The sequence below is a fragment of the Trachypithecus francoisi genome, unplaced genomic scaffold (genome assembly GCF_009764315.1).
Source record: "Trachypithecus francoisi isolate TF-2019V2 unplaced genomic scaffold, Tfra_2.0 Contig01461, whole genome shotgun sequence".
In the NCBI taxonomy this organism is placed as follows: Eukaryota; Metazoa; Chordata; class Mammalia; order Primates; family Cercopithecidae; genus Trachypithecus; species Trachypithecus francoisi.
The window spans coordinates 9,907,321-9,921,118 of NW_022681433.1; the positions used below are offsets into that span (position 1 = coordinate 9,907,321).

Consider the following 13,798-nt stretch of genomic DNA (forward strand, 5'->3'; position numbering starts at 1 on the left):
TCCTGGAAGAACCTGTCTTGGATAGAAGGACTGGTTAGTATTTGCCTAGAGCATATAGTTGCACAAAAGACGGAAGTTTTTAGGTCCTTGTGGTGTCTTGCATTTCCAGAAATCTTACTTTAAATATTTTTCCAGATGCAAAATTCCTTGGATCCTGGTTTTAGGATGAATCTATTAACTAAACTGGATCCAGAAAAATCTGTTAACTAAACTGGATCCAGTTTTGTTATTCAGAAACTTCACATTAAATTTAATGAATTCCTTTCTTTGTTCATGTATTAATGTCTGGGACTTGGCCCAAATCCTATATAAAATATACACAGAAAGAGAGAGAACAAGTAGCCTCTTTATGTAAACTAATCAAGAAGGAAATGAAGCCACCCAAATGTGTGCTATGCCATCTGTGATCTATGATAAATAGCAAAACTACAGTTATGTTTTTTCCTTAAATGTTAACTGTAAAACATAAAGACCTTTTTATTAGCACCAGATGTCACGAATGCTTATTAAAATGCTATGGTTTATTAAATAACATCATTTTAGACTCACTGAACTAGTAAAGACTCGTGTTTTTGCATTATATTAAATGTCTACAATTCTGTATTACTCCTTGTATTTCAAATATATGAATGCTAATATACATATACCAAAATTTATATTTAGAAACAGAAAGATTTATGTATCATAGGCAAAACTGAAATATTTTTCAGTCCACAAAAGTGGATTTTCATTTGACTCTTATGTATAAGGTTTATTGAGATTTTCATATAGCAATGAAAATAAACATTACATATCTCAGATCTATAGGAAATCAGGGAAGATTAAACAAAAATAAAAAGTATATTTAAAACTATATAATCTATCTTTTTTAGTGATTTTGGCTTTCTTTTTTTTTTCTTTTTTGCTTTCTTCACATAGCTATATGTGAGGAAATTGCTATCATCCCCGTCTCTTCCTTCCTTCCAGCTAAGAGTTAGTACAGCCTTTTCTCAGCCTGAGTCAGGGAAAGAATAGCTTTGATAATTAGACAGAAATCACTATATAGAATGTTTGCAGAAATAGAAACTTTTGGGAACTTTCCTGTAAGGCCGTGCGGAATATTTTGAATTCAAATTTAAAGGGAATAGTGAGAATTTAGTATGGTAAATAAGGAACATTATATTTTCATTTTACTTCATCATCTGATAGTTTGGTTAACCTCTTCTTTAAGCCTGTCTTGTCAAAATGACTCTGGAATTACAGATTATGATGCTTTGAAATATTTTATTTTCTTTTTTTAAACCCTATACTTTTTATGCATAATTTGCACATGATCCATTGGGTAGCTAACATGAGGAGTGCTATAGTTCGGATGTTTGATCCCTCAAAACTCATGCTGAAATTTAATTTCAATGTTGGAGGTGAGTGTCTAATGGGAGGTGTCTGGGTCGCGGAGACCGATCCCTCATGAATAGATTAAAGCCTTCTCTGGGGTTGGGGGATGAGTGAGTTCTCACTTTATTAGTTCTTGTGAAAGCTGGTGGTTAAAAAGAGCCTTGCACCTGGCCCCTCTTCTGCTTCCTCTCTCTCCCTATGATCTCTCTATATACAAACTCCCCTTCTCCTTCAGCCAGGAGTGGAAACAGCCTGAGGCCCTTGCCCAGTTTGGAACTTTTCGAGATACCAGAATTGTGAGCCAAATAAACATATATATAGCCTCAGGTATTTCTTTCTAGCAATACACAAACAAACTAAGACAAGGGTGATTTAGGAAAAGGTTATTTGAGATATAATTCACCTATAACAAAGTCAGCCATAAATTATTCGGGCCAAACTCGGTATGTGATATATCCCATACAGTTGTCCAAGGAAACTAACTTTCTAGTGGTAATCTAGTGATTAACCTTTTCTACTCGTTGTTACTTAGACATTATCCAGAATATTCAAATCAAGGTTACTACTGAACATAATCTATTGAGTTAGAAAGCAGCAGGTGGGTTCTGAATAAAGTAAAGGGCAGATAATAAAATAGCTTCCATGTTTACATGAGAATTTATTTACTCTGGGATTTTTATCTACTGCTCTTGGTTTTAAAGGTTAACATGAGGACATTAGGAACAAGTGGGCCCTTTGTTTTTCAGGAACAGCAGGTGTTGAAACTGCTCTCTAGTTTGACTAGTACAATAGTAGTTAATGTATTCATTGACTTGATTGATCATTACAAGCCCTAAGGGACATAGCCTCCCCCTCCAAAAAATTATCTGGATGTTTTTATGGTTACCTAGTGCAGTTCTGTATTTTCATCTGTCGTATTTGGCTATGTGGACAAAGGATACATTACTGGATACATTTGTTTCAAAAAGCAATTGCATTTGATATCCAGCCTTATCATAAAATAAATACCTAAGATGTTTTTAGACTGCCTGCATGAACATGGATTTATAATTACTATGGCTTTGGAGGTATTACAAAATTAACACTTTCTGGAGGATCTCAGCAAATGAGGCAAATGACTTTTTAAAAGTTTTACTGTTATATTATTATTATTTTTAGGGACAGGATCTCACTCTGCCATGCAGGCTAGAGGGCAGTGGTGCGAACACTGGCTCACTGCAGCCTCAACTTCCTGGGTTCAAGCGATCCTCCTGCCTCAGTCTCTCTAGTGGCTGGGATTACAGATGTAAGCCATCACACTGGCTAATTTTTTCTTTCTTTTCCTTTTTTTTTTTTTGTAGAGACAGGATCTCCTCATGTTTCCCAGGCTGATCTTAAACTCCCTGCCTCAAGTAATCCTCCCACCTTGGCCTCCCAAAGTACTGGGATTACAGGTGTGAGCCACTGCACCTGGCCTGCAAATTACCCTTAAATATACCTCAAAGGAATTTACAGCTAGTTGAGAAGGAAATGAAGCCACCCAAACGTGGTTTATGCTATGTGTGGTCTGTGATAAATGGCAAGACTACAGTCATGTTTTTTCCATGAGAATTATCCATGAGATAATTCTAATAGTTATCCATGAGTTATCCATGAGATAATTCTTACAGTTCTAGAGTTCCTGAATCTCCATTATAGACCACTTACCTGCTCCAAGCCACCTATGCAACAGAAAGGGTCAAGCACCTACCATAGTGCTAGAAATGTATTTATCTATATACTGACTAAGCACTCGGCAAATGTTTAGTGAATAAAATACCCAGAGAAAACCCACTGGTGGTCGAGAGACACGTAATCTAACTATACTGACATCAGTGAATAAGTGACATCATTTCACATCTGCTCCAAAGTGTACCCTTCCTTCATGTTTATAGAGCTAGCTATAATCTCAGGATTATTAGGTTAGTATGAATAACTATCCCCCCAATAGTAGCAGTTTTCTAAAATTGTCTATCCATAAGTCGCATTTTGGATCTTAGAGATACCCTCTTTTTTTTTTTTTTTTTTTTTTTTTTGAGACAGAGTCTCGCTCTGTTGCCTGGGCTGGAGTGCAGTGGCCGGATCTCAGCTCACTGCAAGCTCCACCTCCCGGGTTTACGCCATTCTCCTGCCTCAGCCTCCTGAGTAGCTGGGACTACAGGCGCCCGCCACCTTGCCCGGCTAGTTTTTTGTATTTTTTAGTAGAGACGGGGTTTCACCGTGTTAGCCAGGATGATCTCGATCTCCTGACCTCGTGATCTGCCCGTCTTGGCCTCCCAAAGTGCTGGGATTACAGGCTTGAGCCACTGCGCCAGGCCTTTTTTTTTTTTTTTTTTTTTTGAGACTGAGTCTTGCTCTGTCTCCCAGGCTGGAGTGCAGTGGCACAATCTCAGCTCGACTCGCTGCAGCCTCCACCTCCTTGGTTCAAACGATTTTCCTGCCTCAGCCTCCCAAGTATCTGGGATTACAGGCACACGTCACATGCCCAGCTAGTTTTTGTATTTTCAGTAGAAACGGGGTTTCATCATGTTGGCCAGGCTGGTCTTGAACTCCTGACCTAGTGATCCACCCACCTTGGCTTCAGAAAGTGCTGGGATTACATGCGTGATCCACCGCGCACGGCTGAGATATCCTCTTAATGTGTTATATTGCTAAGTTCTGACGAGTTTCTATTTGGATTTCCAAACAGAGGGGTTTGAAGTAGAAAGCAGCAGGAGGTTCAACATACTGAGTTGCAGTAGAGTGTGTGCTTCTAGTGTATTTTTTTTGGGGGTGGGGGGAACCTTTTTATTAATTGTTGTGAAATTCACGTAATATAAAATTTATCTTCCTAACCATTTTTAAGTGTACAGTTCAGTGGTATTAAGAACATTCAGATTGCTATGCCACCATCACCACTGTCCATCTTCAGAACTCTTCATCTTGTAAAACTGAACCCTGTACCAATTAATCAATAGCTCCCTATTCCTTCTTCCCCTGTGATTTTAAATGAAAAGTATTATGTTAAAATATTGCTATATAATCCAGAAAGAAGAATATGTTTCCCATTACATTTATGAATGTTTTACAATTAACGTGTTACAGAAAATGGGTGTTATGTATTTATTTTTTGCCTCATCAATTTTCCTGGGAACTGAGGGCCCTATGTCTCTGCTTCTGATTTTTTTTTTTTTTTTTTTTTTTTTTTTTTTTTTTTTTTTTTTTTTGAGATGGAGTCTCGCTCTGCCGCCCGGGCTGGAGTGCAGTGGCCGGATCTCAGCTCACTTCAGCTCACTGCAAGCTCCGCCTCCCGAGTTCACGCCATTCTCCTGCCTCAGCCTCCCGAGTAGCTGGGACTACAGGCGCCCGCCACCACGCCCGGCTAGTTTTTTGTATTTTTTAGTAGAGACGGGGTTTCACTGTGTTAGCCAGGATAGTCTCGATCTCCTGACCTCGTGATCCACCCGTCTCGGCCTCCCAAAGTGCTGGGATTACAGGCTTGAGCCAGCGCACCCGGCCGCTTCTGATGTTTTATGTACTACTAAAATGGTAGATACATGTGGGGCCCATTTTTAAATATCTCTAACATCTTTGAACTTCAGTACTATTTTTCAAGTATTTTTCATTTTTCAAAATATAACTTCTGTTGCTTTAATTTCAGATCATTGGTTTCTCCTTTTTGCTATCATGATACCTCATCCTTGAGATGTTCATATTCTGTACACGTTTACATGTTTATCAAATTCACACTCTGTGTACTTTTTAAATAGTCTACATTTAAGACAACATAATGCTTGGCCATACTTTTGTCAAATATTCTCTCTGGAATTCCTATTTCAGTTGGGTTGCATTGATTTATTTTGGAATCAAGTAATCTGACTTTCAGTTCTTATGCCAAGGATTATTTTTTATTATTATTATTAATGTATGAGTAGCTCTGTTAGCACTCCATCTCAAGATGTGGTTGAGAAAGCATACTTCTGTGTTTTGTTTCCTTTTCAAGCCCTGAGGCTTAAATTTTTCGGCAGCAATTGCTCTTAGCTCATAAGTGAGAATTTTTAAACAGCTGAACTGGAAGAATTCTACTGGGTTATTTCTAATTTATATGATTGTCAGAACATTATTGTATTTAGAAAATAATGCTTAATATTTTATTATGTTCAAGTAATATAACTTACTCTACTTTCTGAGTTTATTTCTCATTCCAGGTCAAATAGTCATTAAATATATTTGCTTCCAGACCAAGTCAGAACCACTGATATTAGTTTAAAAATATGGAGGGATCTTTTCCCCTCTGTGTGTCACAAATGTCTGAAGTTGCACCATTACATGTTCATTTATTGGTGTCTATTGTCAAATGATGTCCCTTTAATATGTGAATATCCTTGGGAAAAGTGGATCTTATTGTCACTCATCAACTCTTTTGTGGATTTGCTCTTTCCCGGGGCAAATATAAGCACAGGCATAGAATATAGGGAGAGACACAAACAATGGGATGGGAAGGAACTGTGGTACCAAGGACAAAGCTTTAACTGCGTCATCATTTTGCCTCTTTCCTGACTGACTCTTGTAGAGTACTGTTTACCTGATACTTTGAAAAAATTAATAAACATAAGCATCTGTTTTTCAGAATTTCCTTCAGAATAATCAACCAATATGTATTGTATACCTTTTCTCTGCTACATGTGGGGCTCAGGACATACCCTGAATTTTTGTACTTACTCCTCAAAGCAACCCCATTTTACTGATGAGGAAATGAGGCTTAGAGAAATGTGATCACTTTTTTAAGGTCTACAGCTAGCAACTGTCTTTCTGATTGCTAAACATATGATCTTAACCACACAACTGTATTTATTCTTAGAGTAATGGCAAATCATTGCAGGATTTTAAGAAGATGGAAGTGATCACATTGTTTTTGAAGCAATCACACTGGCTGAGAATAGACTGGAAAGAAATAAGACTAGAATTGGACTAAGAAGTCGGGAAACTATTGCAGTTTTCTAGGTATTACCTGAATGTTGCCCAGGAGGTGGCAGCAGGGATGAAAAGAAGCAGATGGATTCAAGCAACCTTTGGAAGTAGGCTTCAGCAGGATTTAGTGAGGACAGGAAGGAGTCAAGGGTGATCTTTGAGTTTCTGATTTGAACAAACAGGAAGATGGAAACACTATTCACCAAGATAGAGGGAACACAGAAAGGGGATCTGTATGTGTGTGTGGACAAGGAGGTGGAGGAGGAGGTGGGAGGGGAGGAGAGGATGTTGAGTTTTGGACACGGAGTTTGAGGTATCTGATGTGAAACGTCCAAATGCAAACGTGCAATCAACAGTTTGCTCGTGGTCAGTCACTGTGGCTCATGCCTATAATCCCAGCACTTTGAGAGGCCGAGGGGGGGCGGATCACTTGAGGTCAGGAGTTCGAGACCAGCCTGGCTCTGGGTGACAGAGTGAGACTCTATCTTAAAAAAAAAAAAAAAAAAAAAAATTTGCTCTGTTTTCCTGGAGCTCAAGGAAAGACCCCTAAGCTGGAGATCTAAATCTGAAGGTTATCAGAATATGGATGGAAAGAAGATGAGATCACCCTGGAAGCAGGTACAAAATGAGAAGAGAAGAAGGGCCAGGACCCATCCCTAACAAAACGAAATAAAACTAAAGTAAATGAAATCAACATATAAGAAGAGCATATGGCAAAAGGAGAGTCTACCATGAAAATGATAAGGAACAAGCAGAGGGGTAGAAAAGACAGCAGGGACAGCATGGGATTCAGAAGGCCGGAAGGGTAAAGTTTCAGAAGGGAGGAGTAGTCAGCTGAGTTGGGGCCTGTGATGTCACTGGAGACTGTTGGTGGCACCAGGGCCCTGGAGCAGTGGATAAAAACTAGACTTAGTCTTCTTCTCAGTTACTAAATAGACACATGGTATCATGTAAATCTTTTTTTTTTTTCCCTCGTTCTGTCACCCAGGCTGGAGTGCAGTGACACAATCACGGTTCACTGCAACCTCTGCTTCCCAGGCTCAAGAGATCCTCCCACCTCTTTCAAGTAGCTGCAACTACAGGCACATGCCACCATGCTCGGCTAATTTTAAAAATTTTTTGTAGAGCAGGGTGTCTTGCTGTGTTGCCCAGTCTGGTCTCGAACTCAGCTTAAGCCTGGAACTTCCACCTAGGCTTGCCGAATTGCTGGGATTACAGACATGAGCCACTGCACAAGGCCTGTGTTGTATAAATCTTTACTTAAGTCAGAGAAAAATAAATGTAATGCATCTTCCTCATGAATGACTATTTTGATGACTTTCATGATTCCCGATGATTTGTGTGGTTCCTAAAATGATTCAATCTTCATGCCTCAGTTGGCATTTTATTTTCATTTCTGGAGGCCATTTGGTTCTAATTTTACAATCTTATTTTTTGTCTCAAACTCAATATTCTTGACAAAAGTGGTATAATTTTGAGATATTAAGAGTGATACTGTTTTTTTTTTACAGGTGCTCTCTGATAAGAGACCCAAAGAAAGAGCGGGTAAGTCTCCCTGAGAAAATATTTTCCTGTTTATGTATAAAAGTTGTTTGGAGAGCTTTGCCTCATCCCTATATATTTAAACATGCCATAAGTGTCATTGAATCATGGATGCAAAGCTGATGGATACAGTATGATGTTAAATGAGAATATGACCTGCATTTTGAAAACTGGAAAAGTTCGTTGGGTTTTCTCTAGTCCTCATGCAGCTATGCTGCCGAGTTTATCTCCATTTTATAAGGTTGGTTTTACACAGAAAGAAATTGCTTTGCATAACCAGTCTTTATTATAAGTTAAGCAGGAATTAAATAAAAGATTGCACCTTTACTGATACATCTGCTTAGAAGGTAAGGCCTCTTTAAGGCATATATGAGAATAGTGATTTATTTGTATAGCTTTTGTATTTGGAAATGTTCTGTATAAATCTGAATACTTGACAGCTTTATTTGTGGAATTTCTTATTTTAATGACTATGTAAACTAACAGCTAACCACACTTGAATCGCCACATCTTACCAACTCTTTAGCAGCTGCTGTTGTACTTTTCGTTTGAACAGTCATTATAGATAGGACATTCCGAAATCTCCATATCAGTCCTCACTTCATACGGTCATTTACATACTTATACATAGAAAGGAACCCCTTCAAAGCCCTTTGTGTGATTCCACTGTGTGTATTCTTCATATCCTGTAGATAGTGTATTGCTGGACTTGAAAGCTAACACTTTTCTCTGAGTTTACATCTTTAAAGCCCGATTTTGAAGTCTCTTGTCAAATAATGCCTCTAAAAGCAATAGTGTGATGCTACCCTTATCTGCATTGTTGCCAGCATTATTTCCATTTTTATATACTCACTTTTCTATAATCTGTTGAGAACCAGTTTCAGTTCATTATTCAGACTCCCAAGATCTCAGCTTCATTTGTGCTTAGGATGAGCATTGGATCTCTGGGATATAGTCATCTGCTGTTCTTCCAACTCTTGGGGAGATTTGCAAGGAAGCCTTTACACTTGGCCTTCTGGCAAGAGTGACTGGCTAGAATGTTGTCAGGAAAATGTCTTTAGTGAGTGTGCCGGGCCTATCAGCTGTCCAACCAAACAACAAAGCAGAATTTGTTCTAGCCATTCTGAGAAATGCTTGTAGCATCAAATGTGTATAATTTTTGTCCATTACCACTTTTGTATTTGGGACTTCACTATATGTAACCCTGAACCACCTGGCAGGTAAGTGGGAAATAAGCACAGACCTCTTTTAAAATCATATGAATGTGTCCAAATAGTAAATTATGACATAAGTAGAATCTCTGTGCTTCGTCTCTCTTGTTGAAATTCCAACTTGAATTCAAGGAGTTGATACTGCATTTACATCAGCAAAGAATGTGCTTCACTCCAGAAATGACCAAAAAAGGGATTTACACTAATGAGCAGCTTTTAGACAAGCAAAGTATTTCCCCTGGAGATTTGATAACTAGAATGATAGGTCTATTTTCTTCATTTCATAAGCACATTCAACTTCTTATAGCAAAGGAATATTTTTTCACCATGTAAAAGCTACAATCAAGAAAGTAAGAAACAACCGTAGTTAACTTCTGGGTGGAAATGACAAGTACATTTCTAACAAGTTAAATCTCTGTGAGGAAGTTCAGCCATGGAGGCTCTGAAGTGGTATAATAGTCCTAGATTGGACGTGGAGCTTACCTGTGGGTCTTCAGGTACCGTGCATGAGAGTTCAGTCTACTACAGCCTGAATATGTAGCTGTTTAACCACTCTGTCGTTCAGTGTTTCATTTTGGCAGGGGAAAAAATCGAACAGGCAAGCAAGGCCAGAAAATCTAGAAGAGAGTCAAATCAATTTTCACATAAATATTTATGGAAAGCACTCTGGGAGAAGGAAATATTGGTGAAGGATATCAGAATAATTTTCTGAACACGTAAATCAAAGGAGAATTATAGAAGCCTAATTCCAATTTCCCTGCAGATACAAAACAGTCCATAAGTCTACGTTTTTTCATTATAGTCCCGCCTTTTTTAACTTCATCTTTCAAATTAAATTATTAATAATTTAAACTTTTGATGCTCATTCCTTCCTGCTGTTTGTAAATCATAAAGTCAGCTGCCCTCGTTCCTAATTTGACTTTCCATCATTGCTTCTTAATTGGAGTGTCCAAGAGCTTTGCTCCATTTTAGCAGAAATAGAATATGGTAGTCAGACTGAAGCGGCCCCTCCATATATAAAGATGGAAGGTGGAACGTGACGTAGCAGGAGGATGTCACCCAGACCCACTATTGACCCTTGCGAGGTGATTCCTGGTGATTCTTTCTTGTGTTTTAAAACTGCCTGATTCACATTTTCCTCTGGTCTCAGTCACTGATCGGGGTAAATGTGAAACCCAAGGTAAAAGAGATTCCAGCAGAAAAGCACAGGCACAAGAAGGTGGTTTAAAGGCCAGTCGTTATTGCTTTCACCACAGACCAAAAGAGAATGCCACTCTTTTCTAAGCAGTTTAAGCTGTCCACTGGGACCAAAAGATCTCAGCCTAGTGATGAAAGAAACATCTACTACAGCAACAGTGGAATATTTCCTCCCAGTTTATGCCTAGTATGCTGTGGCCTTTATTAGATAAAAATTCACAATAGAAATGAATGTTATATATTATAATATAGTTTGCTTAATGGAATGAAAAGTTAATTTATTTTTGAAGAGTAAATATATACATAAATATACACATACTATAAAATTAACCCAAGTAGTGGTGGTTGACTTAATTTGTTTTTTAATTCCTCTTCTCATTGTATGTGTTATAATTTTTTTAAATGTGTAAATAGGAGACTAAAGCCAAATTACAGTGTAGTTCACTGTCAAGAATATTTGAATCTCACATTGATGTACCATTCTTAGTGTGCAACATACTGTTCATTTAAAGATTGTAAAAAAAATTTCTTTGGTTTAGAAAACAATTTTAAAACCTAAGGAAAATAAAATCACATCTGAAGAAATCACATTTTTTTTTCCTCTGAGTAATTTCACTAGGACAATAGGGACAATTCTTCTTAGAACAGTTTCAAAAGGGGCTTCGTGGACATAGCTATTTATCCTTCCTCCAAGAGCTATAATTACTTCCCGCCTTCTCAGCTTCATTGTGTTATGGCATTTTGTTAGGCACATTATCAAGAATATGAAGGATCTGTCAGGAACAGAATTTTGCAAGAGTTAGAAGTATAGAGTATGTAGGAAATCAAAAGTACTAGCCAAATCCAATTATTATGAAGAAAATCACGTAATATATGGAGTGTACCTATTCTTCTGTTTCACTAGAAGTTAATTGTAGTGACAAATATCTGAGCCCAACAGATTTTTGGTACCCTTTATCAATTCCAGTATGAAATTATAACTTCAATTTAGTTAATTAAGTATCTGTTGAACATTACTAGTTCCTTGCACTGTGCAAGGCATTAGCAATACAAAGATAAAGTGAGATAAAATTATCCCTCCTCAAGAAGCTTGACTAAATTAAATTCTCTCTCTAGATTTTTCCAGTGAAACCAGAGCCTTTCAAAAAGTAAATTTGTAACTATTTTGTGAAATTTACAGTAATTTAGTAAGATTTTTAAATTATGATTTCCTATGGCTATACATACAGACAATTACCATTCTATAGTAATACAGCCACATGAGGCAAAAAGAAAGCATCAAAGTGTGCCAGGAAGAACCTTAGTTTTATTTGATTTTAATTAGTGGGAATCTCTGTCTTGATGCAGGTGCCACAGAAAGCTTAAGAGCTTTATAAATCTAGTTAAAATACAATCTTTCCCTCCATATTTGAGATGTATCAGCTTATTCCCTTGAAAGTTATTCTGAGTACTTAGTTATAGCCCTTGCAAGCTGCCAACTGAAATACAGATAGGGAAAAGGAGAGTGTTTTCTATCCACCATTCCTACCTCTCACAGTGGAATCCATGGACTTCTCCTGGGCAAAATGCCCCAAACATCTGCTGAAGAGCCTTGAGTAGCAGGGAAGTCAAGGAAGCTGCCCAACTAACAGATACGAAATTTATGTTTGGCCTTAAGATTTCAGGTGACTTTTGCATTGATGTCCCCTAACTCAGCTTGGCTGTCTCCTTCTCTTAAAGCCTAAATGCCACTTGTTTTAAAAATCCTTCTCTGCTCACTCTAGCTAAAGAGGTTGACTCTTTCCCCAGCTAGTTTCTGTGGCTGCAATCTCCGTTTCTTCAGAGCACTTGTCAGAACTTATAGTTTCCTTCCTTCCCTCCCTCCCTCACTCCCTCCCTCCCTCCCTCCCTTCCTTCCTTCCTTCCCTCCCTCCCTCTCTCCCTCCCTCCTTCCTTCCTTGCTTTCTTCCCTCCCTTCCTTTCTTCCTTTCCAATAGGCTAGAAGGTCCCTGTCTTGTTCACTATTTTATCCCTTGCTTCCAATAGACTGCTGCCATACAACAGGTGCTCAAAAACATTTGCTGACTAAATGAACCCCTAAACAATAGATTTTATATAATAAAGTTAAGTGCCACCGAGAAAAGTATATGCAGCAGGAAGATCTCATGTTTATCTGGTGGCTTTGCAGCCCTCTTTGCACATTGCCGAATACCCCAGTTTGAAGAGAGTAAGTCCAAGATATTAGAGGAATTCAGATCCATATTGACTGAGAGCTTTCATGAACCAAGAAAGCATTATGAGACATTGACATTCTTTATGTATATTCATTAAATCAGTCCTCAAAACAACCCTGTATCATTGGAAGTATTGTTCTCACTTTATGTGTATAAAACAGTAAGGGTCAAAATTAAATTGCTCAATGATTGTCTTCAGTTGGAACTTAAATCTGGTTCTGTTTGATTTCTTTTTCTTTTTTTTCTTTTTTTTTTTTTTGAGACGGAGTCTTGCTCTATCATCCAGGCTGGAGTGCAGTGCCATTATCTAGGTTCACTGCAACCTCCACCTCCCGGGTTCAAGCAATTCTCCTGCCTCAGCCTCCCAAGTAGCTCGGATTACAGGTGCACGCCACCATGCCTGGATAATTTTTGAATTTTTAGTAGAGATGGGGTTTCGCCATGTTGGCCAGGCTGGTCTTGAACTCCTGACCTCAAGTGAACTCCTGGCCTCCTAAAGTGTTGGGATTGCAGGCGTGAACCACTGTGCCTGGTCTCTTATTTGATTTCTAAGACTGTGTACCTTTCACTAAACAAATACTCTCCAAAGAATATCATGGAGGGCTGACTATTGACTAAGTTGCTGCTGCTTGTCCATCCACCAACTTCTACTACTGTGTGTACTGGATTTGTAAATTTATTGAGTCGGCACTCTGATTCATTACAAGGAATGCATTGAAGAAAAACAGTGCCTTCTCTGAAGGAACTCATCACAAATGGGGGAAGAGAATAAGGAAATATACAGAGGGGGCAAACACACAGCCATTTTCTATGATATTTCTCCTGGTACTCAGAGGGTCAGCATGACAGGGACACAGGCCATGTTTTTAAAATCAAGGAAGCATTATTTTTATGATTATAGTTAATGAACCCTCCTTTGAATGTTCCTTGTAAATACTCAGTGTTTACAAGAGAATAACCTCTGAAAAACAAAACTAAAGAACACAAGAGATGTGATCTCTGTTTTAGCAGAGACATAATATGGTAATCATACTGAAGCAGCCCCTCCATATACGCAGATAAAAAGGGAACATTACGTAACAGGAGGATGTGGCCCTGGCCCACTGTTGACTCTTGCGAGGTGATTCGCGGTGATTCTTGTGTTTTAAAACTGCCTGATTCACATTTTCGTCTGGAACCCTATGTAATGAGATTGTTGCTGCTGTTGCTTCTAGAGAGTGTTTGAAGGAAGCTAGACATGAACAAATTCTAACTAAAGACAAAGCAGTTCCTGGTTTCTCCCTTTTGAGGTCT

At 38.4% G+C, this 13,798-nt stretch overlaps 1 protein-coding gene across 1 annotated transcript in view; it reads left to right on the top strand.

The window, feature by feature from the left end:
- Positions 1-13,798, top strand: part of STARD13 (StAR related lipid transfer domain containing 13) — a 573,040-nt gene that overhangs the window by 222,499 nt on the left and 336,743 nt on the right. Inside the window, exon 3 of the mRNA XM_033235506.1 lies at positions 7,854-7,887. Coding sequence (XP_033091397.1) covers positions 7,854-7,887 — 34 coding nt within the window. The remainder of the gene's footprint in view (positions 1-7,853; positions 7,888-13,798) is intronic.